At 41.6% G+C, this 27660-nt stretch overlaps 1 protein-coding gene across 1 annotated transcript in view; it reads right to left on the bottom strand.

Moving 5' to 3' along the window:
* Positions 1–27660, bottom strand: part of STARD13 (StAR related lipid transfer domain containing 13) — a 125273-nt gene that overhangs the window by 21008 nt on the left and 76605 nt on the right. Inside the window, exons 2-6 of the mRNA XM_068142989.1 lie at positions 17092–17163; positions 14976–15057; positions 8690–8753; positions 2124–3499; positions 185–358 (exon numbers count right to left, since the gene is read on the bottom strand). Coding sequence (XP_067999090.1) covers positions 185–358; positions 2124–3499; positions 8690–8753; positions 14976–15057; positions 17092–17163 — 1768 coding nt within the window. The remainder of the gene's footprint in view (positions 1–184; positions 359–2123; positions 3500–8689; positions 8754–14975; positions 15058–17091; positions 17164–27660) is intronic.

Below are 27660 nucleotides of genomic sequence, written 5' to 3'. Positions count from 1 at the left end.
GAAGTCAGATCTCCAGAATCTGTTTCTGACTTTGCCACTGGCTCACTAGGCAACAGTGGATTCAAGAAGGCAGTTTCAAATTCTACAGCTGAAGTCAGTTTCTTCTAGTTGCATTACTGAATTTACTACCAAAATAACAAAATTAGGAGAAACTCTCTCTTTTCCAGTGATTGATGGTACTCACCAGGTCCAGCCATGCTTGTTTGACATGGAGTACTTTTCCATGATGGCAGTAAGACGAAGCAGAGAGAATTTCTGCAGTAGATTCAGCTGGGCTGCTGACTGATTGCTGATGTGAAGTGATGCAACAGAGTGGCTCAGGCGATGAGAGATTTGGAAACTGTGCCATCGCAATCGCCTTTTCCAAAAGAAACAACAGGAAAATAATACAACAGCTTGGACTGGGCAGAAAAGAAGATGGTGTGCTGTGAGAGAGGGCTGGGCAATATACACAACATACAGAAACACACATGGAGTACGGCTTGTGGTGCGTCAGCTGAAACAAAATGTAGCCTGGAGGCAAATAAAACAATTTGCTCAATCTCTTTAATTTTGGAAATGCCCAGGCTTTGATGTATAATGTCAGATTCAGTTGGTTGCAGGTCTCATCCGTGTACTCAGGGAAGCAGTGTTCCCTGCTGTGCCCTTTAGCCCACACATATCCAACAGGATGTGGGAGATCCAAATCCAAATGTTCTCTCCCTGACTCAGAACTGGGGTTTGATCCTGGTCTCTCACCTCCCAGGAGACCAGCCTGACCACCAAGGCATTTGGAGAGGAGGTTCTTATTATTAAATACTGAAGGATTTTTTGGAGAAAGGACAGAACCCTGTGCCTCCTTGGCAAGATCTGTAACCACCAAGCTATTGAGCCACTTGCATCTTCTCTTTACTCCAATGCACTTTCTCTATAGTGGATACACTGGAAAAAATTCATTTCAGTTTCTTGTTTAGCTGAACATGAGTTTGGCTCAAATCCTAAAAACTTAGGGACTGCTCATCTGTTGAGTAGTTTCCTCGAGTTCACTTGCTTGTGATGGTGGTGAGCAAGTATGGGCAGCAGTACACCATGGCACAGCAGAATCCTCTGTGAGGATGTGACAAGCCTGACAGCAGATCAGAAAACACCAGGTATTTTCTCACTGCTTTTGCACATAGAAAGCCACCCTACACACAACAGTAAGGCTCCACAAAGGCCTTTACCCAGGACCATGCTCCCTTGGCTCAACAGGAACTCATCCCTCTGACTTAAAACAGATCTCTATTAACAATATCCCACTTTTTGCTTTTATTAAGAAGTTAGTTCTGCATCATCATTTCATCTTGCCACATAAGAGACTGAGGCAGGGTAGGGAAATTATCTCTGAGCACAAAGGGGCACATTTTTAAAGCAGAACTGTGCATACAAAGTGCACAAAGCTCCTGATGCATAAATATGAGGGTGCATGACTTAGAAGACAAATTGAAAAAATATTCCACAAAATATACAGGGTGCTACTGTGGAACTGATGGATCAAGGCAGAAGAAAAATGCCCTAGTTTGCTCTATTACGCTGATTCTCCATTGGTTCCACATAAGAATTTTCATATCAGGATGTCCTTTCTCCCATAGAATCATAGAATCAACTAGGTTGGAAAAGACCTCAGAGATCATCAAGTCCAACCTATTACCTAATACCTAACACCTCATGACTAACTCAACCATGGCTCCAAGTGCCACGTCCAATCCTTTTTTCAACACCTCCAGGGATGGTGACTCCACCACCTCTCTGGGCAGCACATTCCAATGACAAATTATTCTTTCTGGGAAGAACTTTCTCCTCACCTTGAGTCTAAACTTCTCCTGGTGCAGCTTGAGACTGTATCCTCTTGTTCTGGTGCTGGCTGTCTGGGAGAAGAGACCAACCCCCACCTGGCTACAACCTCCTTTCAGGTAGTTGTAGAGAGCAATAAGGTCTCCCTTGTAGTCTGACCCTTCCCTGGGAATTCCCCATCCTCATATAGGAGGAGTCTGACCTTTCCCTGGGAAGTCCCCACGGGAGGAGTACAACTGTAAAGGTATACTGCACCTTTTGACTCCCAAGCTGAGAGCCTCTGGATTTGTGTACAAAGTCTTGCTACCTACCTGCTTGGTCTTGTGAGTGATGCTCCCACCCCAGAGTCTCTCCTGTCCCTAACAGCAGTGGCTTCAGATTCAATCAGGGATGTTCCATCTCTGTCCATGTCACTTGGTGTGGTTTGGCCATCAGAAACAGAGTTTCCTTCAAAATCAAGTGTGATCTGTGTTGGTGACTGGAAAGGCAATGATGGAGATTCTCTGACCAAGACATCATCAACTGGCAGACCTGGCAACATATTCTTTGACCAGCCATCTACCACCTCCTGGAGTCCATTGACATGTTGCAAAATGTCATCTAAATGAGGGAAAAGGACATCTTTCTCCAAGTCCAGGAGGTCCCCAGTACTAGCATACAAGTGGGAACCTGGCACATTGTCATAAATACTAATTCTGCTCTCCTTAGGACAGCATGCCATTAATCCAGGCTCTTTTGGAGTAGAGCAGTTCTGCTTTCCCAAAGAGATGCTGCCTGTCCTCCAGTTTACACTGCTGTTGTCTGTTGGTGAGAGGCTTTCAATAGAAAGTGCCTTTGGGAAGGTCCCTGGTTTGTGATCCTTGGGGATATGCACAACCAAGTTCTCTTGGGAATGGAACTCATTCTTGCGGTTTTGGTCCACTACTTGCCGTAAGGCCATTCCTGCCAGCACGTCTAGGTCCTCTAGGTACATCCCACCTCTCTTGTTTGCTTCATGGCATTTCCGTTCCTTCAAGCATGGTGTGCTCACCCCACTGCTGCTGTTTTCGGACTGGCTGCTCTCACTGCTGGATTTGACAGAAAAGGAAAGTCCTCTTTTGGCCGAATCTTGTCCTAAGTTTTGGAGATCACCATTGACTATCTGTATACAATGCATGTCTTTCAAGGACTTTGGCTCATACTGGAGAACAGGTCCACTTATCTCTAAAGGACCTGTTCTTCCTGAGCCTTTTAATTTTCCAGGCACACCTTTTGCTTTTAATGTCTCCATGCGTTTTAGAAAGGTTTTTGCTTTGGTTCGTGTTGGTTTCTCATTCTTCAGGCTGTCCTTGGGTGACAGGGCAGTGTTTATGGCAGCAGAGTCTTGCAGCAGAGTGCTTTCTACATCATGTTCGCCAGAGCAGTCGCAGGTCTCCCTGATAGCGCTGCTGATGCCTGACTGACTCCTGTTGTCACTTCCCCCACTGCTCTCACTGTGAAGAGATGAGACTTCAGGTTCACTCAGATCTGTAAGGACACTCTCACTGCTTGTTGTATTTTTCATTTTAATGTCCCCAGAAGATCCATGTCTGTCTGATCGGTGAAGCAAAGCATCAATGTCGTCCACCCGAGACCATCGTTTGCTGGTTCTTTGGAAAGTCCATTTGTTACTGATAGCACAAAGGTCTTCTTCATCTGAATCTTCACTCTGCAAAACAGCAAGCGGCACATGTTAAAAGCAGGTGCTTTTACTTACTATTTGAATTAGTGTGATTGTGAGCAACAGGTGGTAAAGTTTCCCTGGATCTAGTTTATGAAAGATTGGTCATCAGTTCTTTCCTAACAGCCTCCTTCATTTAACAGTAAAGATGACAGTAAAGCGTCTTAACGAGCAGGGAATGAATGTCTGCTCTATGGTAGGGAGCTCACGAGCTCCACCGGTGCCTCTTGGCTTCTGTGGGCCAGACTGCCTGTGTACTAAATTACATAGGACTGATGCCAATAATGACTGATACCAAAAAAAAAGTGTTGAAAGGTTTGAGTAGAGGGATTCTTTCTTGCAAGGATGGTGTTAAGACAGAAATGGTAAAGTCTGGCAAGTAACTGGCTACTACAGCAATGTGAGCTATTTAAGAAACCAAGACAGCAAATATCCGGTGATGCACTGAAGTTTTGCAGTGCGAACTAGGTAAACAGCTATAAACTCCACAGACCAGGTACATCTAACAAGATTTATGTTTCAGGACATAACTGTGGATTAATAGCCACCATGTTTAAAATAACAGTAAAAAATAATATTTAGAGATATCCTTAGAGTGGGTCTGAGTGCAAAGGAAAGCAGCAAAGGCAGCTATGGAAGCAATGGGGAGGAGGAACAGCCAGACTCAGTCCTGAATGGGGCAGCATCGACAGTTAAGGTGAGTCTCCTACAGTAACACTATCTTCATTGCCTTTGCCATCACAGGCACCCCAAACTCAATGACCTCCAGCTTGTCCCACTGTCTCTGTCTTTCCCCATTCCCTCCTGAGGAAGTAGCAGCCCTGCAACCCGCCCTGGTCTTGTTCCTCAGTTTGAGGAATGCTTATGTTTAGGCAGCTCCAGGAGCTACTCTGCAGTGCAGACATGTGCCTTGGGGGAAAAAAAAAAAAGGATAAAAAAGCTCTCCCTATGACATTTTACTCATCTGTTTGTAAAACCAAAAAAGATACATCTTCAGCATGAGTTGCACAATCACTGTTGAAATTGCTGCTCTCTAAAGATGTGAAGCCCACAGTTGCTAATGAGTATCCTTCCCCTGACTTTGAACTGGGTTTATACTGCCTTATTCTTGCACATTTGTTTTAGAGCAGAACAAACTAACTTCACCTACATGACATCCAAACAGCTCTTCACATTCTTGGAAGCAGTATGAAGGCAGTAAAATATGACAGGCTGTCAGACTAAAATGAGGTGCTAAACCAAAAAGACTATTTTGGGACTGGAAAAATTCTCATTTTAGAGGTCTATTATTAGAAGTGCTTTTCTATGAAGTTTTGATGGTAAAGTTATCTCCCATTTCTGACTAGATCTCTGCTGGCCTGATTAATTGAAAAATGTAAACCAAATTTTACAAGAATGCCCAAAACCTTAAATAATGCAAAACCTCAAAAGATGGAGATTGGGATCAGTAGCATGCCAGGTCTCACTAATGCTTTGCCAATTTATCACTTCGAGCTGGCCAGATTTTTTAGATCATGTCCAAACCATAAAATAAAATATAGCCATGAAATTCTGCATTTAGTCATTCCTCTTTTATCTGTTGAGGTGTGCAGTGCTCCTGCAGCTGATGTTAGTTCACAAGAGTGAAGATCTTAGATCTTAGCTAGCTGTGGCTAGCTAGAGAGAAAAATTAAGTAGCTGGTGAAGCATCAGGAAAAGGAGCTAGAAAAAGCTTATACTGCTTTGGCCATTTTGTCTGCAGCAAAGAAATGACACATCAGACAGCTCTGCCTTCATTTTAGCTCCACATTTTATTGTATGCATATATGAAGTAAAGGACTGCACAGACCCAGGCACTTAAAAATCCATCTATTGTGGTCTTAGTTGTGCCACAAAGTGGATACTTTAAAAACCGCAAGGGTATGTACTTTCAAATATTTAGTAGCGCTAATTGTATCTACAAAGCATACCACTGCTGAAGCGCTGATGAGACCAGCCAACAGAATGAAAATATGTATTTTTTAATTTGTTGTACATCCTAGTATGCCAAAGGGACCTTAAAGAAGATTCTTGGCTGACGCAAATCCCTGTAGCTTCATTGACATTCCTCTATGAGCTAGACAGGATTTAGCCTGTATTTTCTACAAGCTGGAATCGATTAAACTAACCAAAGTAAAGACAATCTGAAAAACACCAAGATGAGAGCAGAGAGTAGGGGACACAAATAAACATGAATTCAGTGGTAAATACACTTCAAGTACTTTTTAGAGGAAAATAAGATCTGAGGTTCTTTTTTTTTTTCATTTTGAAAGTAAGAGATGAACAGAAATGGATAGCGGTAGAAAACAAGTTTTGCCTCTAACCACAATAAAGATAGGACTGCATTTTGCCCCAAAACCATCAGAAAATACAGAGGGTTTTCAGTGTCAAAATTTGCAGCTCAATAAGAAAGAAAAAGTTTCAGCTTTGGGGTTTTTTAAATTGGTAATGAGGCACACTTATGTTTCATCAGAAGCAAAATCAGACAAACGAAGTATCCTGATACTGAAATGCTGCCATGGTGATTCACTCCACATGCGACTGCACTGTGAAGTCCTGTGACATAATGTGCTTTTCTTTTGATAGAATCAGTACAAATTCTGGAAGCCACGAACATCCTGAATGACCTACTGTTCTTGTTAGATATCAGAGTGCCCCGACAAAAGAGACTGTCCTAAAAAAAAATGCAGAGAGCGCTTTGCCAAGTGACGTGTCACCAGCTATGGGGACACTGGATCAAGAGTAGGTCTGAAAGCATCGATTCATCTTACGCAGGCAGAGCAGACATCTCGAAGACTTCTACTGACCTAGGGTGAAATGAAGTGCATGGCTTTGGAGCATATTCAAAAGTTCATTTAATACCATTATGTTTGGGAAGACGAGAAGGGGCAAGTTTCTTGAGGAGTGACTGATAACATTTGCCAAAGAGAAAGAGGTTTTGATTCACAGATTTGTCACAGTTGATTTAAAATAGTACAGCTTTTTGACAGAGGGTGTACTTTCCTGAGATACAGAGGGATGCTAACAAAAGGCAAAAAGAGGGTTTATTTGCAGTGGAATTCTGCCACATTTTTCCAGCTGGGGGCAGGAATTCTCATAAATCGACAGCTGCAGAAGGCAGTTAATCCAAAGGCTAATCTCTGTCTGTCCAAATCGCTTACGGACATATTTACAGCACACACATGAGAATTTCTGTATGCATCTTGATAAAGCCAAGGGAAAGACAGCAGCCCATAGTGTGAATGGTTTGGGTGGGAGAGCAGGCAGTGGGGAAGGCTCACATTGTGCTGCCTTTCACAGAAACTTTGCCTGGCAGCTCGCTTGGCTGTATTTTTATGAATCACTCAAGCAGCTGCACTAATTCTGTGAAAACCTGTTATGTCAAACCTCCAAAGCAAGCTGATTTTGCGTTTCATTGTTCAGATCACTATACAGACTATCAGGAAAGGCAGTATTTACAGCAAAAAAAAAAGTTTACTTGGTTCAGTGTTCAAATCCAAACCAAATTTCTAGCCTTTACACTTGCATTTACATTTCCTCCTGTCAGCAGTCCTTCCCTCCCCCCCACATTGTCTTCTACTTTTGGTTGCTCTGTATCTGTTTTCTCAAAATTCCTTTGTTCCCTCTTTCTCTGCATTTTTCTATGCTCTGCTTCTCCCTGGCCTCATGCAGGTATGGACCCAATTAGGTTCTGTCCCGCTGAAAAAGTATCAGTTATGGAAGACTCATTTTCACAGAAAAATAATGGTCATATGCAAGGGGAGCAGATCCATTCAGAACAGGAAGGAATGGCAGCAAAAATTAGTAAAACTCAGAGATAACAACAAACCCCTCCTTTTTTTTAACCTGATGTTCATCAGACACTTAAAACCTGAGCAATTAAGCATGCAAACCTCACACTAAACCCAAAATACCTGCTGAAGAGGGCAGGAACTAAAAAAATAAACTCAGAGGATGATGAGTGTTCACCTATATGTTGCTTTTTGTAATTCTGTCTCGTGAAGTTCCAGTGTCTCTGCTTGAACACAAGTACAGGAGCTCATGGACACAAACCAGACACTGCTACAAGCAGGTCTATGACACAGTCAGTTGAGTTAAGTTTTTGCAAAAGAGGGACCTCTCCCTACAGCCTCTCGCTATAGCACCTACCTGCCCAAATCATAAAGTTACTGGGATTTTACTGCCCCTTCTCTCAAGTATGATATGGGTGTTTGATGTGAAAAGCATTGGCACTTGTCAAAGACAAGAAAAAAACATCAGATCTGAAGCAATGAAGAGGTTCCTGTGGCTCCAGTGAGTGGACAAAATGGAATCTGAAGAGGCAGTGTGCACAGAGGAGCAAATGGGCATGTGCCAAAGGCAGAATATCTGGACATTAAAACCATTATTTATGCAAGTTTCCCTCAGACAGTAAATAGGATATGAATAGACTGAATCTGCAGAGACACCAAAAATGCAACTCTCAGAGGCAGTTTTTAAAACATATTAGACAAACACTCAAAGAAAGGAAAAACAGACACCAAGATTTCTCAGAGCTGACAACAACCATTGTTCACTACTGAAGGGCTTCAGGGGAAATCTGTGACCAGAAAACCAAATGTTCAACAGTTAACCCTGACATGTTACAAAACTCTCAAAATCAATAAGCAGTTTCTGCAGTCCTCACCAAAACCCTTTAAGCTCAAATAATTCTCGTGTTAGACAGGAGCTTGCAAGGATGACAGTTTCTTTTCATATTCTTAACTGGGAATAAGTCAGTACAAGACATTAAGAAAAGCCATTGCTTTTGTCTGAGTAGTTTCCATTTTCTCCATGCAGGATTTTCCGTTGCATACTCACATGGCACTGGCAAACAAACCAGCCTAGTGAAACTGCTCTGTTCTCTCACCCACTAACTTGAATTGCATGTATGTGAAGCTTTAAGCACTGCCTGTGTCCTTTCCATACACCCAGTATTGTTCCTGCTGTATCGGCCAACGTTTTTTCCCAATTTATTTATAGTTTCAACATTCAGCATTATCAGATAATGCTGACACACATGTTCAAAGTCAAATACACCTAACATACTTTTAAGAGCATTACTGACATAAAAGGCTACATTGGGAAGATCTTATCACAAAAGCCAGGACCAAGCCAACACATTTCATGAAGTTTCCTTACCTTTTTTCTTTGGAAGTTCACATCGAGTTTCATTGAGGCGCACTTGTTCAGTGTGTTCAGTCGTCTACAGGGCAAAGCAAATTCAAAAGATTAGGAGGCTCTGATTAAAGGGCATGACTTCTCTGAAGTTCAACAGCGTTTCTCTTATCTGCCTGTAGGCTGCCAACTGCATACAACAGGATACAGAAACAGTACTGCTTGTATTATTCCAGGCTATAAGACCACTGCATTAGAAGGGAATCTTAGCTTCACAGTACTTGATAGCAAGGTTTTATACATTGCTTTTTAATTCATAGGCAAAAGAAAAAAAAAACCAGCAGTTCCTTACTTTAGGAAGTTAGCCACTCCTTTAAAAAGTTGACATAAAGAAGAACTTCTAGCAGTTAGTTACATATTTCTCCACAGCCCATAGTTCCTTTCCCACACCTGTAGATCTTACAGACATGTTAGCATACCCAGTGTGTAACAAAGCTGACATAGTTTTAGTTATTTTTGACCCTGTTCGTAGTGATGTCACCAGGGACTCTAAGGTTTCTCTTCCTTAAATGCAAGGCTGTCTCAAGAAGATAGTAGGTTGACATAACAATCTGTTAAAGATGGAATGTGAATGTGTGTGTGTATCCCTGTGCAGAGGCAGTTAGAGGACAAGGAAACACGCTCTTTCCATAGAGAACCTAGTATGCTAATCATAATTGATTTAGGTTTTATTTGTACTTAACGACCCTGATTCATGGAACAACCCATCTTCTGAAAGCAGAGGCTCAGAGTTGAGCATGTTAAGCTTTGAGCATTTTCAAAAAAACACATTTTCATTTGCTAAATTTCAAAACAAAGAGAGGCAGAGTGAGAAAGCCGTGTGCCCATAACACTTCGGTAGGCTGCCTGCATCTCCCATGTCTTTGCAACAAGAGCTGCCCGTGTTACTTCTGAGTCTCCTGAACAAGCTGCAAACTATCTGGTAACAGGTATGTGGCAAGTTTCAAGGACACAAAAAAAAAAAGGATGGCCCAAATAATAATATATCTTGCATAGCAAAAGAACGTTATGGCATTAACATATTCCTCCCTGGGAATTCTAACGTGAGAAATCCTTTCAAATTGCCACCACTAATGAAAAATCAGCCCACCAAATGTGGATCTTCCTTAAAAAAATGTCCCTTATAAAATATCACTAGCTCATTTTTAGATAAAATACTCCAGCCAATAAAGCTGCTATGCCATATCAGAAAAGTCCTGAGCTCATCATATTAATGTGAGGATAATGCATGCACAAGCACACCCCACATGCATGATTGTAATGTTCTTGAAATAAATTTCAGGCTTTGTGGCTCTCTAGCTCTATCTTCAGCCTTCTGCCCACAAATCCTCCTCTGGGATTACATTGCAAAGCTGATCTTTTGCCCAAACATGGAATTTCTCAACCCAAAGATGCATTTTATTGGCACCCTAGGGCTGAATAGTATTCAGCATTTCTTTTGAGTGCAAAATATTTAAATTTATTTATCAACAGAAATGTCAAACATCACAGGCACAGACAAAGGACTCCAGCCCAAATTTAATAATAGAATCACAGAATACCAAGTTGGAAGGGACCTCAAGAATCATCTAGTGTCATGGGGTTAAGCCCTGGAAGATTTAACCATAGGGACAGAAAGTCCTCTAGGGGCTAGACAGTCCAGGAGGTGGACCCAGGGAACTGTAATTTTGTTATTCAATCCCATAATTCTGCTATCTCTTCATCATCTGGCAGCAAGGCCAAGGGGGTCTCTTTTCTCCCTCCTTTGGGCTCTCCGGAGGGAGTCCTTATGTGGTACCATGGGGATGTAGGCCTGTTTATGGCCTTCAGAGGCCTGTGGAATTTTGGCCTGTTTAGGCAAGGGAGGCCATGGTGGGGGGGTGGGACAAAAGGAACACTGGGGCTTGTGATTTAGTCTGGTTGGGGAAAGGTTTTGGGGTTTTTTCATATATCCTGTATATGTATTAGGTGTTAAGGATTCATGTGTTCTGTATTTTCCTGTATCTCTTTGAATATCATTCTGTATTTCTCTCCAATTCTACAAGAGCATCTTTATTTTACTTCCTTTAGGAATAAAATTGTATCTGTCCACTCTTTAAAAGAAGACATCTAGTCCAACCTTTCTTGGGAAAAGCATAGCCTACATAAGATTCTGAGTGTCCATTTGGAGACAGCCTCCTCCAAGAGGAGCCTCTGGTGGCTCAGATCAGAATTCCTCTGCATTAGCTGGCCAGTGCTGAAGGGACAAGTTGGTAGCCACATTTTCACAGTGACATGCCACCACGTGACACCTGAGTGATAGCTGCCACATCTGAATCACTCTCCTTGAGGTCAGTGGGAGCCATTATAATGACTTCAGAGCAGGGCTTTCGCTTTCCATACTGTATGGAGAACTGGGTTTATCTCCTAACACCACCTAGAGCAATACAACTCATTAGACAGTACTGACTATGCAGTCATAATTTCAAAGCTCTGATGTAGGATGTCCCATATACAGGGACCTTTGGGTCATTTATGAGATATCTAAGTGACAACAGTTACGGAAAAAAAGGCTGCTAGCTGCTTGGCACCACGGTTCAAATTTTAACAGCTAGGTTTAGAGGCCTATACACCAGGCTGGTACGTAGTTGTTATTGATATTCACAGTCACTGTATTTATGTGAACACAAAAAGTACAAGATGGCTTCAGTCTTCCTTCTCACCCTTTTATCACAGCAGCCACAAAGGTTCCCAGAGCAGAGCTAGTTGCTGCTATTTTGGAAACAACACAAAGATCCAGCTATAAAATTTTCATGCCCAATTACTATTTTGGCAGACTGACAGCATTTGCTGCAGATTGCATGGCAATTTTGTATTGTTTGCTACTCAATAAAATCTGAGTGGAATCTCTTGATAGATATGCCTCTAACCCAAAGGCCTCAAATTTGGTCTTTACTCTGCCAAATTTTCAAATGGTATTGCTAACAGCAGGAGTGTTAGACTATCTGAAAGAGATCACAGAAACCTTTTACAACAGGGAGTCTTAGGCTTTCTGACTAACATACTGCCCACTACCTTAAAAAACTAAAAGGTTCCTTTGCATTTCTGTCTCCCGTTGTCTTGTGTACTACAATGCCACAATGATTACAAAATGAGATTGAGAGTCTGATTTGAACCCACAACAGCAGAGAAATTCAGTGTTTATGCTGGAACCATTACCATTCAGAGCTAAACTCTGCTCAAACTGATTATTCACTCAAGCACTCCAGCTTTAAAATTATCCTCCAAATAAAAATGAGAAACCCATTTCGTTCAGTACTACAGGCTGTAAGCACTATTAGTCAGTGTGAAGGCTTGGTCATGCAAAGCGTTGAGGGCAGTTTGGGGTGACTGAAGAATGAAAGTTTGGCTCCCAACCTGGGAAATGGTGCACACAGAAATAATAACCAGCCTTTTTTTACCACCCTTGTTTCAGGAAAGTGCATCATGGCCTGTAGCTCTTGTATGATAAACTGTCATGCACCCTGTAGTAACACCACCACAGAGGAGAGCAAGGGTAGAAAACTGGCCACAGTGGTCAGCCAAGATGTGAGGATTTCCTGTGCACTGGAAAACTTGGAAGCTGTTGCTTTGATAACTAATACAGTGACAAAGCTGCTACTAGGGGGGGAGCACCTGACACTGTTTAATGTGTCTGATGATCCTGAGAATCTTAACATTTAGCACAACTGCTTTTTACAACTCATTCTCAGCTAAAGGTTTGGAGCTGCAGAGTTACAGCAAATTAAATGTATGCAATCTGAGAACATAACTTGTATAGAATACTTGTATTTTACCTGTCTACCATATGAGGTGTTGTTATTCCTGTTTTAGATCAAAGCTGCTTAAAAACTCTAAAGTGTTTATAATTTAAGCCCACAGTCACAGGTGATGTCCTCTGAATAAAGTAATTACAGAAAAAGTTACTTGAAAGTCACAAAGCCTTTATCATCATATAAAATAATCTGGAAAGATCTGTGTCTATTCTTATGTACTACAAGTATCAGCAGTGCCATTTGATTTAAGCTAATAGAAAGTATTTTGTCACAAGTGCATCTCTCCAGCTGCCAGTTTATTTTCCAAACCCTCATCTTTCAATAAAAGAGAAAAAAACAGCCCAGTCTTTATCTGTCCAGCTAACAAAGAAACCTTCATAAATACATAAACTTAATGTCATTGCTGTAGGTGTATCTCTGAATCTAAAGAGAGGCCACAGGAGCAACAGGAGACCTATTCCCATTTAGCTGTGTAGGTGCTGGACTCCTAGTGACCATGACTTAAGCAGTACCATTGTCAATTATTCCAGAGAAGAAAGACTGGAGAGGATCAGAGAGCTATGCAATGACTGCACCTCACCACTTGCTCTCTCAAGAAAGAGACAAGGACAGACATCATACTTGCAGTTTTGGATGATCCTTCAGCTTTTTGCGAAAAGACAAAGGTGAAGAGATCTCCTCAACCTCCTACCACTTAAAATCATAGATTTTTTTTGTTGGAAGAGACCTCTAAGATCATTGAGTCCAACTGTCAGCCAATGACCAGCATGGCCATTAGACCACATCCCAAAATACCACATCCACATGTTTCTTGAACACCTCCCTGGGCAATGTATTCCAATGCCTGACCACTCTTGCAGGACAGAACTCTTTCATAATATCCAGTCTAAATCTCCCCTGACACAACTTGAGGTCATTTCCTCTCATCCTGTCACCAGATAATAGGGAGAAAAAAATTAACCCCACTTTACTACAGCCTCATTTCAGGTAGCTGTAGAAAGTAAAGAGGTCTCCCCTCAGCCTCCTCTTCTCCAGACTAAAAAACTCCAGTTCTCTTAGGCCCTCCTCATCAGACATGTTCTCTAGACTCTTCACCAGCCTTGTTGCCCTTTTCTGGACCCTTCCCAGTTCCCAAACCACAGTGAAGTATGTTTTCCACTATACCAGACTGAAGCAGGGGCATGCATATGTGGAGAGACGGTATCTCTTGAAATAGGCATAGAAATCCCTCCCAGCAGGCCATACTGAACAGCAATAGATCAAATCTGCAATTATTCTGCTCAGTGGCATCCTTGAGCAATTGCTGTAAGATCCAGGTCTTTCCTACTGAGTTGTCTTCAGACACAAAGGCTGCCACAGAGAGAGAGAGAGAATGTTCTATTTCCTATATTTGTAACAGATGCAGTAAGAAGCAATAGGTCTCACCTGCAGCAAGGGAATTTTGGGATAGCATTCTGACAGCTACACCCAGGAATTACCTGGATCCTCCAGGAAAAAGAGTATTTCCTGGCAGGAAGAGATGGACTAGATGACCTCTCTTCCAGGCCTATTTTCTGTGGTCCTTAGAAATGCTCTCTGCAGTCCCCTGTCACAAACTCATGAATCCCTGCAACGCACAGCAACAATGTGCAGTGGAACAGTGTATACTCTCTAACGACTTTGGCCACAGTTGCAAAAAGGGAAGTAGAGTTCTGTCCAATTATCTTGATGTTGGTGTTGTGAAAGCTTCCATTACATGTAATAAAGCCTGCTTGGTTAAAGGCCAGATGTTTCTTTGTCCTTGCTGAAGAGGAGAGGAGCACAGGAGAAAAAGGAGAGAAACAATGCCTCTACAACATGTTTTTGCAGGACTACCACAGAATTGCTGCTTTTTGAGTCCTGGGAGACAGTACTTCAGCAATGCAGTTATGGCATATTCATCACAGGCAGCATATAAAAAGCTAGATAAACAGCAAATCCAAGCTCTCTGGGAGGGACAAATCAGTGATTAGTTGCAGCAGCTGTAGTACTGTAGGGTTCTAGTCCCACTTCTGTTACTGGTGCCAAAAGGAGAGTACCAAGGGAATCCCAGCAGCATGAAAACCACGTCTGTTGCCAGAGAAAGTATTTGCTGAACTCCACGTAATGAAGTTTGGTCTTTTCTGCTGTGCTTGGACATAAAAGTTATTCATCTGCAACTCAAATATGACTCATTTATTCAAGGATTGTTTGTACTACTGCTAGCTCATTCTTAAAGGGCAGGCATTTCAAATTCATTGGATTTGGGTCTTCTCAAATAATGTGATGTTTTCTAGGAGTGTAGGGGGGGTCCTGCTCCAGCATCTTCCATGAGAGGAATTAATTCAGAATGGCAGCATTATAGGTATCACTGCCTGGGTAAGCAAACATCTCTGCTGCTGTTTCCACTGATATGCTAACAATAACAAATCAGTTCATGTTTTCCAATTATCAGAAAAGACATGTCAGTTGTTATTTACCTGCAAAGAGGTTCTACAAGGTCCTTGTCAAGAAAATCATGATCTTTCTTCACTGCAGCAATGTCAATGGGAAACTGGGAGTCTATAAAAGGAGACACAATACTAAAATCACTGCTTTCTATTCAAATGAAAATACATTATCTTCATCTAAATTGCTTTATCTGTGCTTGCTCACTGAAATCTAGCATGACCAATTTCACTCAGCTGTGGTTCCCTTCCAGCTGTATCTGTGAACCTTTCAGTCACTTTATTGTTTTCATTTTAAAGGTACAGTTGGACACCCTTTGCACCAACTGAGAGAGCAAGATTATATCAGTTTTGAGCTGTTCTTTCTAGCACCTAGAGCAAATGAATGAGATCAGGGAACTACCAAACCACTTCCCAAACCACATAAGCAGCAATGTTCTCCATTCCTGTTACAGTGACTTAATGAGTTATTTGCTATACTGACTTTTCCCTTGAAACAGAAATGTTCCACACTTCTTCCTTTTAGTACAGGTCCCAACAACAATGATTACAGACAAAGAGTTACTTGAGTAACAGAGCCAAAAAAAAAAGAAAAAGAAAAAGAAAAAGAAGCTGAAATATAACCCCCAATATTAGCTAAAAAGCCAGACTAATGTGCTGGAAACGGACATTTGTAATGAAAAGTGACATGACTGCAACACATTAGTGGGCTCTGTAATGGTGGGACTGGTTCCAGCACTATGGCTGCTCTCCAGACTGCTCTTCCATGCTTAGGTACCACAGCAGGATGCTGAGATACAGGAACTGCAGCCAGCATTTTCAGACACTGGTGCTTAATGCTGACATAATAGATGTCTCTAAAACCCACCTTGTATTCAGAAATGCAGACTGCCTACAGTGCATAGTTGACTGTATGGGAACTGTGGGAGTCTAGCACAGGTTGGCTTTTCAGAGGAAACATCCCTTTGAGTTTGGCAAGCAGCAAGGCCTCTTTTCTTTTGGGGACTTGGTATCTGAGATACTTTGATTACAGGGAAGGCACAAAGATTCTACTGGGCACCCAGGGACTGGGGCAGACACACATTTGTGTCAGCTTTGGTCTGGCAGGCTTATCAGTCTTAGCTCCTTCCCGGGTTTAAGAGAGCCCACCTGGCTCCTGTGGAGCCACCCAAGTGTCTTTGTTTGATGATCCTAATTCTTGGGCACCCAAGCAGCCCATCAGAAGCCAGCACCTGAGACTTGAGGGACATCATTTGGTCATCAGAGGCTGACAAGCTATCCTCACCACAATGCTCCCCACCACCCTCAGCCCCACGTGAGGGATGGAGGCTGTCTGAGCTGGCTCACCAAAAGGCTGGCTCTAACCCACAGGGTTTCTTGGCTATTGCTCTATGTGTGGAGCTTTGCTGTCTCCAGACCCAAGCTGACCCTGGAAGGTATCCAGTGGCATTTGGCGGAGCTGTTTTTGGCTAATAAGCCCAAGCAGGTCTGAGCTGGCTCTGTGTCTCTGGCAGAGAGAATATGCAGTTTGGGAAAAATGAGGATCATCTGCAGTTTCCCTCCCAGCATTGAGCTAGGGAGTGCAGGAAAATCCCATCCCAGTCTTCAAACTGCTCCTGAATGCAGCAGCAGTGCAACCACTTGCCTTGCCCTTGCAGATGCTGCTTCTCTGGGCATTCACATTACAGCTAGGAAGGGGACACAGCCATTTGCTTTGAGTTAGCAGCAAGCTACTGGCTTTTCTTGCTTTGCAGATGTGAAATGCAGCTCAGGTTATTCACTACTGGTAGCTTTGCAGAGTTTTCAGTCTTTTTTTCAGTAACTTTTAGTGCTTTCAATCTTATTTTAGATGATGTTCAGGAAGTTTAAAAGAAAAAGAAAATTATGTATTTGGAATTTCTGAACTTGTTTTTGTTAACCTTTGAGATTCACACAAATTATGTCCTTCTTTTTTACTTCTTCCCATGTCTATGCGAGCAAGAATCCTACTTTTCTTTAGGCATTGGTATGACTCCAGCAGCTGAGGCTTTGTGATGCAGCCAGCCATGGCTATAACTCAGTCAAATGCAGAGTTGGCTGACTGCAAGCTCTCCTGGCAAGGTCTCAGTGCACTTTCAGTACTGCACAAAGAGAAGAAAAAACTACTTACTTTCATAGAATTGAGCATATTGGGGAAATCCAGCTGCACGTAACCAGTCACACGCTTCCTTTGCTTCAATTTCTGACCAGAAAGAGAAAAGAGAAAAGTTAACACTTTGGTATTACATTAGAAGTCCTTATAATTAAAAGACAATTGCTGAGGGGCTTGGTAGTAGCTGTTTGTTGCTCTAAAAGTATCGTCATCACTCTGAAGTATTTTTTAATAGCATCAAATAATAACAACATCAAAGAAAAAATAATAGCATCAAATAAAATAACCCTCAAAGGAATCCCCAAAACCCTGGGGTCTGCATGACCTCTCGGTGACCAAGATGAAGTGATAATCATCACCATGCAGCAGAAGTTGCTCATCCAAGTTTGTGGTCCTTCCCCAAGGGTAAGTTGTTGGGAAGAGGTGAAGACAAAGAAGGGTGGAAATAGGGTAACAGGGAGCACTGTGTTTTCTCCTGCTCTGACAGTTCTTGAGGAGAAAAATCCCATGTGAAAGCCACTGAAAAGTTCAGCCAGGAAAATCCAGTGCAGGTCTCATGTTACTGAAGGGACAATTGCACAGGTAGGATGTGCCTGCCTACCTTTACTCATTTGAACTCCATTACATAGACTCCCTCCACAGTCAATATAGAGAGAGAGTTACTTGCAAAGGGTGATTCATTTCACCTTAAAGCAGTGTCTAAAATCAGTTGGATAAATCAACTACTGGCAATGCTTTTCTCGTATGGCTGCTAACAGAGGGAGAATTAACAACTACAGGTATGTCTGTGCAGCTGAGTAAAATAGATACAGGTAGCAGCTTCAAGTGCTGGGCCCTGGACTGCTTACTATTTAATTTTAATCAACTTCTAGGCCTGTTTTGGACTGTTTCCATTATTGATTAAGACAAATCTTTTCTTGTGAAGGTCAGAGGAGTCAGTCTGTGTCATCTTGTCCTTGCCTCTCCACTACTTAGAATTATGGACACAGCTGCTGCTGGATGAAGTTGCCTCTATCAAACAGCTTCCACTGGATAAAATGCATCTCATCTGTATGGAAAAGGTTGAGGAATCATCAGCCATGCAAGAGAAAAGTCCCTCCTTATTCTGGGCGTGACTAGGAGCAGGTAAGCATGAGGGAATGGAAAGAAATCACGTTCAAGAAGGGGACTACATTGAAACCTAAAGCTTTTTGCACAGGAGAGACAGATCCACCCCATGCAATTACTACAGCAGCAGTAAATAAATGTCAGGTACAGAAGAACAGAGTATCAACTTTTAAGTGTCTCCAGCAGAACAGGTTTCATGTGCTCCAGCTGGCACACACGTGGTTACACACCCAACCTCTGAGATGCATGTTGACAGTAAGGTACCCCAAATTTTACCAAGCTCCATGGACTCATTCTACAGGTTGCATTGTGCCAGATTCAGCTCTGCTCAGCACTCATGCTGAATGCATATGCAGGTGCTCCCAGAGCAACTGGAGGAACGACTGAAAATAGAGGCTCCCCCAGAAAATCGTGGGTTGCTGGGGAACCCTGGGCAACACTTCCTTGATACCCAGATCTAGATCAGGATCTACCACTTGAACAGTTTCAGTGTATAAGATCAAAGTCAAAACACATATCTGCACCTCTTCAATTTGCAAAACACTAAGGAATGGAGTGTGCAGGTGCTGAAGAAAGTAGACATTTTATGTTGCTTATTATTCAACCTGAATGAACCAGTCAATGGTTTTGGCACATTTATGGTTGTAAAATCTAGGCACTCATAATACAAAACATTAAATATAAAATAAGCAATGGAACTGGAAAAGCAAAATCAGGCTTAGTTACTCTTCTGCATGTTCTGCTTTCCATGGAAAAAAAAAAAATCCTGTTGTAAATCTGCTTTTCACTAAAATGCATTTTTACAGAAAGGAGATGCTGGTGTGATTCTTTCCCCACAAAATTCTGTTCACTCATTACACAGATTTACCCACTGAAGCTCACATAAAACCTGATTTGAATATACTCTGCAATATGTGACCCACACACCTTTCTGCTCCTCTAAATACCAGCTAATTTTGCTGCAGAAATCAAGAATACAAGGTCTAATGTACCAAAAGCTTGATTTCCCAAAGATGATTAGACAGCCAGTAATAGCTCTGCAATGGCCATGACTATTAGCAGTGCTGAAAAGGATTTACCACCAGGTCTTCATTTGCTTTGACATTAGTTCATGTCAAGGCCAAAAAAAGGAGTATGAAAGTACATTCAGTTCTTAACACTGCACAAAAGAACGAGCAGCTTACATGAAACGTGGCTCTCACTGCTGCACATCTGTGTGCTGAAAGCACATCTCTATTATGTTCCAGTGAGACTGAATATTTTTATTAAATGCTTGGAAAAAAGACAAGTCTTTATACTTTTTTTCTTTTGCTTAATTCAATCTCATGAAACACAGATGAATCAATCCCATTTCAAAATGTATTTTACAACTCAGAACAGCTGTAGGTACATTCCAGCTCTATCTGGCCTGGAAGAACAACTAACAGAGGCTGTGGGTGAAGGAGAATGCTACCAATTAATGCTCTTATACGCTTATCCTATTTCACTGTATTTTGCAGTTGGCTGCTCAGAGGAGCTTGCTGAGGAATATTCCTGCAGCCCAAGTGAGACCTGAAAAATCCCATGTTGCAATGGGTGAATGATTGCAGGGAATAATTAGGGAAGTAAATCTCACCCTTTTGTGGCAGTTTGGTTGGTCCATTTTTTCCCCCCATAAGTTTGTTTGCAACACTGCAACCAGCCAAAAATGACCGATTAACTTCTGCCTACAAAACCTGGACTCTATCTCCTCCATGAGGGCACCTATGGGGAGTATTCTCATTCTCTGAATGATGACTTCGAACAAATAGATTCAGCCTTGAGCAAGACTTGCTAAGTCAGCTTGCAGGACACTGGGTCTTGGACATGTATCAGTGCCCATTTCCCTCTCATATCTCTCTTTCCTATTTTGATCTTATTTAGAGGACAGCAAAGCAGAAGTGCAATGAGTGCTGCTGGCTCAGTACAAAACAAGACTTTGCTCCTGAGAATACATTTCTACTCTTTATAGGCACCTGTTCCAGCCATTCCCTACTTGTCTGCTCCTACAGGCTTGGTGAAAAGGCATAGCCAAGTTTATATTCCTCAGCAGACATCGAAGGAGATTTCTAGTATTTCACCCAGGGCAAGTAAACAAAATCACAGTTCAGAATGCAATACAGATGCTTTCATTACTGCTTCAAACACAGTTTGAGATGCTCAGTTTAAGCTTTGCTCTCTGTGCTTTTTGTTACTGGCTAGTTACAAACATCAGTGAAGACTATTTTGATAAGGGATGAGTACAGCACAAAAAAGACCTCACTGAAGCTATCAATAAAGGGTTGCAGAAATACTTTGACAGTGTTGGTGCAGTCCTTTTCCCATGTTCAGACTAGTGCAGAAACATGAACCAACCTGTATCAGCAGCACAGTTTAGGAGCGACAGTGACAGACCTAGAAAACTGCATGTGTTCACAGATGGCTCCAAGGCAGCTTGTCAACAGCACAGAGAAGGGCTCTCACACTCAGAGGAGTGTTTTTAGAGAGGGCACGACTCATAGTTTTGTATTCAAGGCTGGAAGGAGGCAGAGATCCTTCCAGAAGCACATGAGCCACTGCTGACCCACAAGCAGCATCTCCCTTAGCATGACTGAAAAAAAGGCTGCTCACCACACTGCAGCTGATGGTGGATTTGCACTCATGCCAGCTCTGCTGACAGAAAAATGTCAGGGATAAGTTATGTACTGGCCTCCACTTGCGTGGGCAGCAGTTAATGACAATCATTAATTACTAAGGTTAGATAATAATTCAGTCACAAATACTGACAGCTACAGTCTGTCTCATAGTACTTGAATCCTCAGCGTTTGGGGATTTTTCCAGTTTTGAGTTGAAGTTTCACAGGAAACAAACTTCTCTTTTCCATTTCACTTTTGTACCAGTAGTGAGTTACAACTGGGATCCACACATGCAAAAGCCCGCTGGCCACATTGCTGGGGAGGTCAAGTAATGCTCTCCTCATGATCTCCATATCCTGTATCTGCCAACTTTCCCTAGGAGATATGTCCAAAGTTCCCTGCACACATATATTGCTGCTGACCTTCCTTATGCACTGCCCCAGAAAACCCCCAGACGTTGCCCTTGCTCCACCAAAACCTTTCAGTTGTGATATGCAAGCAGCGGCTCAAAACCTTATCATACACTTCTTTGATCAGCCAAGACATCTTCCTCCCTTCCACCTTCCTAGGGGACTGTGTCTTAATCTTTCCTCCTAGAGTTGTCCCGTTATGTATGAAATTAAAAGTTTATCAGTGACACTGATACAGTGTTGCACAACAGAGACTGAAGTGCAAATCTCTGATCCAAACGTAGAGTGAATAGAGAGAGGTTCACCCAGGAAACATGACAGATGTTCAGAGCACAGCTGGGACTTGGCTTTGAGTCCATCTCTAGTGTTAAGCAGGTTTGAGCTTATCTCCCACAGACCACGTGGGTACTCTGGCTATTCTGGGGCTCAAATGGAGGCAGCTGCTTGCAGCCTTTCTTACAGCACTTTCTCTGATTCTTCACAAACTGTTTTGATACCGCTCAATGCCAGAGGAACACTCTAGCACCCAGATGCCACCGAAGACAACATTCTCCTGCTGGATTACCAAGTGGACCCAAATCCTCTCTAAGGGCCCTCTTTAGTCCACATTAGCTGCATTTTAACAAGCCCAAGAAAATCAAACCACTGGGACAGTCCCTCTTCACACAAAAGAATGCAAAACTGTCTCAAAAGATGTTTGGAGAAAATTGCTCTGCTGGGAAAAAATCATGCAAGTAAATTAATTTTCTATCTTGGGACCTTATCACTGTCCACAAACAAGGGTGCTAAACCCTAGATACTAGAGTTTCCTTCCTTCTCTTAACTACACATCAGCATTTCATCTTGCTTCTGCCTTTTTGCCTCTCTCCCTCTGGCTCCTCTATCTTTTGTTTTGCTTTTTCTCCCTTTTAAAAGAAATTCTATTTCTTATTTAAAATTCAGATCTCTCTTTGCACAATACCACAAAACAAACAGCAACCAGAATAAATAAGGTACATAATTACCACATCTATTATCTTCGTAGCAGCCTTATGTGCTAACCTTTATTATTCATCTGTCTGTAACAAATCACTGTTTATGCTTCCTTTTTTCATTGAGCCTATATTGCTCACCACTTAGATCCAAATTATTAGACATAAGACAAAATATCTGGGAGTGTCAGAGAAAACGATCAGTGCATTTGACTGTGCAGATGCATCATTGAGCTCCAGCGACCATCTCAAGCCAGTCTGCTAGGTAGAAGAGGTCTCACTGTTCCAAACATTGTTTGAGAGTAGAGTAACAATTTGGTTTCAGCCCACCTCTGTGAAAGGCAAGCCAGAGAATACTCCTGAGGAGGAAATATTGATCATGTCTTATGCCTGAGGCATGCTCAAGGCAACTATGGATGCTCCTGCCTTGAGTCACTGGTCTTGATTCAAGCTTTGCACCCCATACACCTGCTGTGTCACCAATAAGCTATGTCACCAACAAGCTATGTCACCACCCTGATGTCCTCTCAGAGAAGCACTCATGAGGGCAGATGGGATCTGTAGGACAGTTCAGTTCAGGCTGAAGCTGTATGAAAAGAGGCCAAGCACACTTCAGAGTCATCTTGCAGCCCAGCCCAAGATACTTTAAAAGCTGCCATTACTCTCTTGCTCCTACATCTCGTAGTCTTTAGGATACTTACCAGGGTAGCTGTTGTTTTTATTTTCACAGAGTGATACTAAAAGCACTTCAGAAGCACACAAGCAGGTTAGAGAGAAGGTTGGTGGGAATGAGGTGCCTACCTCCTTTAAAATATAAAAATAAGGCTATGCCACCAATAGCCTTAGAAATCTGGTCTGGACAGACCAAAATTTCTGATACTTAAACTGATCACTCCATAGTCACTCAGCTTCTACATAATACTAAAGGCTGATAGGTTTCCATTGAATGGCATTAGCAAAGCTATTGTGGAGTGAAGAAATTAGACTACAGTAGAGTAAAGGTGCTAAATTGTCATTTCCAACCCTAGTTATACTGTGTGATACTGTGTGAAATTGAAAAGAATTGGAAAATACATGTAAAGATGAGAAAAATGTGATTTTTCTAAGATCACATAGGAAATTCACTGCAAAACAGAGGCTCACATCTATACCTGGCATGGAAAAGGTTAATGTTATTGCCTTAACTACTAGATTATCATATTGCTTCACTTACTGTAAGCAGATTGGTGTAGACCACGGAAACATAAAACTTCTCATATGCCCTAAGGGAAAAGTCCCATGCAATCTAATAAAGACAGATATGATTCTCTGCAGCCTTTCATGTTGCATCACACCCATCAGAATTCCTTAAAAGGGAACATTCTAAAGCTTATTTATTGGATGGCATAAACTTTTTTGTAAGGGGTATTGGGTGTTTCTGAAATGGTTTAAGCTTTTAGCATAATTTCCAAAAACCCCAGTTAAAGGACTGCTTTTAATTAGAGGTCTAATGGCTTATCCCATTCCCTTGTACGCTAGGACTCTTCCAGGGGAATTTCAACAATAATGCAAAGGTAATTGTACCATGTACCCATAAAATTACCACTTATAGTACAAATCTATCATAAATAAAATACAATATAAACACACAATGAATGTATATGATTTTACTATACCATGGCGTGTACTCTTCAATAAACCTTGATAGTAGGATTTTCAAAAGTGAAATTTCATTGGAATTATTTTATATCATGCCATATAATTACTATTAGAGTCAAGGTTATGTTTTGCAACTGAGGAGCAAATAAAGCTGTCAAAGTGTTATTTTTAATAGACCTTAAACTTTTGCAGAAAAATTGTGGCTCTAGTAATAATGCAATAAAATATGGACCTTTTAAACCACTGCAGCTGACTATAATTCAAATGTCAATAGAAAAGGATCCTTTCAACTTCATGAGTAGTTTCTTTATGTGTAATAATTTACACTTGGTGAATCATAGTCAGATGATGTCCATTCATGCTCTGGCTTCTTAGAAAGGTTGAAAGTGAGAAGAATGATTATTTATTGACATGAAAAAAGAAATCTCATATGCCAAGAGATTAAAAGATTTAGACTGTTTACTGTGCAGAGCATAATAATTAGGAAGGGTTACAACAAAAGGCTAAAAGAATCAGGGGTAATATAAAGATAGGAAATTGGGAACTTGTATTTGCTCTACTTTGCAGCACAAGAACAGAGAAATTAATGAAAATGGAGGAATTAATAATAAGGAAGGCAATATGAACTGATAAAGTATTATATAATCCATAACATTCTTTGCCAAAGGACACTGGGATGAGGAGATGAGTGGACTCAAAACTGAGCTGGGGCCTTATGTAATTACTCAATGTTACCATCGCAGATTTGAGAAAGTATTCTCTAGAATGGAATAAATGAAACCAAGCTAAAGACAATTATAAGATTATTTTTTTCACAGTTAGATGACCCCTTATATACCTTTTCCTTCTGGGCTACTGACACTCATTGCTCAGACATAGTGTGAATTGTGTTTGTTTCAACTACTACAGTTGTTTTGTTCCCTACTATCACCAAATTCTACACAGCCTAGCTGGGAGACTTCCCATCAACCTTTTATCTTGAGTAAGGCTCCATTTCCCAAGGAAAAAGCTGTGTTATTCCAGAAAGGAGTTAGGAACCCAAGTCCTCTTTGGGTGAAAGAACTGTGCTGAATTTCCTTCCTAAATTAATGGGATGCTGGTAAAACTGGTAGGCTTCAGTTTTATAGCAGGTTCATCAGGCATGAAATGTTACAGTTCTGGCAACAGTGTCTGTATTAATATTTTTTACATTTAGATCTCATCAAAGCTAAGTATGCAACAAAATGGTTTTCCTCATGCTAATAATGTGATGCAAATAGCATCTCAATGACAGGGAAAACTAACTGCTTGCAGTGTAGGAGAGGCTTTTGTACAACATTCTATGCTCCACCAGCTCTTCAAGCTGAGAGGTGACTCGGAGAGGACACTGAAGCAGCCAGCACAAGCCAGCGGTAATACAGGGACTCATAAAGATAAAACTAACCCCGGAGACTCCCAATTCAGAGTAATTAGCCACCTTCCCTGGCAGCCACCATTGTGCCTAAGAGTCTTTAACATAAAATCAGTTTCTTAGGGAATTCTCCAATTATGTGGACTTGTAAGTAACTCTCTCTGCTGAGGTACAGGGTGTTCAGCACAACTGGGAACCTAAACACGAGATCTGGTCTTAGTATTCAAAGTCTTAAACATAACATTAATAGCACAGCAACGATACAGTGCTAACTGATGCTGAAAAGCCATATTCATGTTATATAGCTCAACTATGTGATAAAGCAAAAAGATTCAGGTCTTAACCTTTGAGTGTCCTCTTGAGGTCTTCAGCTGCTGCTTATCATCAAGGTCACTTCTATTTACTGATTTCCCCTTCTGCTTTTCCTTCATGTTTTCCACTCCAAAGTCACTTCACACTAACTCTTTGCCATTCATCTCTCTGACATTTTTGCTACCCATTGTCCCAGATGTCCACTCAGTTTATACAACCTCACTCCATGCTAGTTTCTTTTTTTATTTTCATCTTTCTTTTAAATTCATGAAACAGGACTTTAAATCAAAAAAATCTCTCCCTATCTTCAAGTATCACTTCAAAATCACTTTTCTCCTTAGCTTACAATTGATTTGTACAATGCAGCACTTTGTGATGATGCTAGTAAAACAATAGCTTGCATCCCACATCTCATCTTGAGGCACTTTAAATGGATATAAAAACTGATGTGAAAGTTATATATAGGGATCACTTCATCCATGGGTGAAATGCAGCTGCATTAGGATGAAATGTGGCAGCTGCACAGAAGAACGCTGCAGCAGTTTATGACAAGAAACAAGGAGAATACTTTATCCAGCTGAAACTACTAACTGGATTTATGAGATAGATAAAATTCAAATAATATATATATACTGGGAGCTGACAAGGACACCAGGCTCTCCTTCCTTTAGTCTTAGGGAAAATACTCTGTATTACTAATGGGCAGAAGTGATTAACAGCTTGGTTGCCTCCACATCCTCCCCCTTCCCCATTAGGATTTATATTCCTTTTCTTGCCTTCTGACAGCTCCCATGAGTCTTGGCTCGGCACAGATTTGGAGAACAGAGTACCACCCACCCATTCTTCAATATCATACTGCCCTTCCCACCTATTTGGCCTGTTGCTCAAAAGCTGAGCACCACTGCCTTGAGAATTAACAGGGCTTTGATACATGAGCACTGTACGTCCACTGAAAAATGTGTTTGGATAAAAGCCTGGAAAATGTGAGTCTTTATATAATACAAAAAGACTCTAGTATCATCTAATATAAAATATATTCTATTTTTAATGTGGAAGGAACATTATCAAATAGGTAGAGAAGGGGTAACAATCCCACCTCATAGGATGTATTTCAAAACTTCCCAGGGCTCATAGAGTCACTCCAGGCCAAATTCTGAAAACAGACTCTTACTTTATGAATTTCTGTCTTTGGGTTCCCAGTAAGAGGTCTAGGTGGCATCTAAGCTTCTGTGTATTATGGAGTGGCCTGAATATCAAAATATTTATTGAAGTATTATTGAAAAGGGAAATGTTGAATACAGCTGGTATGCAGAAAACCTTCCAGTGTGTGCTCACTTGCCACCCAGAGGGTACTATAAAGGGATTTTTATAATGTACCATTGCTAGCTCCATAACTAATAGACATTATTAACACGCAGTTGTTGAAGCATTGTAGCTAGATGTACCTATTCATGTTATTCATGATATTCATGTTATTCATGATATATACATGTAACATGTTCATGTTGGATCACTATTTTTAAGAGTGAAAGATTGACTCTCCCACAGGCTGCAAAGCAACTTTGAAGAAAAGGACCTGAGGATCTGGTAGACACACACTTGAAAAGGAAGTAGCAATGTGCCCCCCTGCAACACAAGTTGCAGATGCACAGTACTGCATCCAGTTCCAGGCTCCCCAGTAGAAGGCAATTTTACTGGAGTGAGACCAGCACAGGGCTGTGAAGATGACTGAGGGATTGGAGCATCTCACAGATGAGGAGAGGCTGAGAAAGCTGCAACCATTCAGCCTGTGGAAGAGAAATCTCCGAGGAGTTTCACCTATGCATATAAACATCTGAAGGGATGATTCAAAGAGTGACAGATAAGGGGCACATACTCTAACACAGAAGGAGGCATCAGGAAACTTTTTTACTGTGAAGGTGACTGAGTACTGGTACATGTTTTGCCGGGAGGCAGTGGAGGCTTCATCCTTGCAGCCACTAAAGAGCCATTTGGACATGGTCCTAGGCAGCCAGCTGTAGGTGGTCCTGGTTGAGCAGGGGGCTGGACAGGATGACTTCTAGATGTGCCTTCCTACCTCAACCATTCTGTGATTTTTGTGATGATTTCAGGAAATGAGTAAAGAT

The sequence above is a fragment of the Melanerpes formicivorus genome, unplaced genomic scaffold (assembly GCF_026170545.1).
Source record: "Melanerpes formicivorus ecotype bairdi unplaced genomic scaffold, bMelFor1.0.p_v2 SCAF_1, whole genome shotgun sequence".
In the NCBI taxonomy this organism is placed as follows: domain Eukaryota; kingdom Metazoa; phylum Chordata; class Aves; order Piciformes; family Picidae; genus Melanerpes; species Melanerpes formicivorus.
This window is presented reverse-complemented; position numbering and strand designations above follow the sequence as displayed.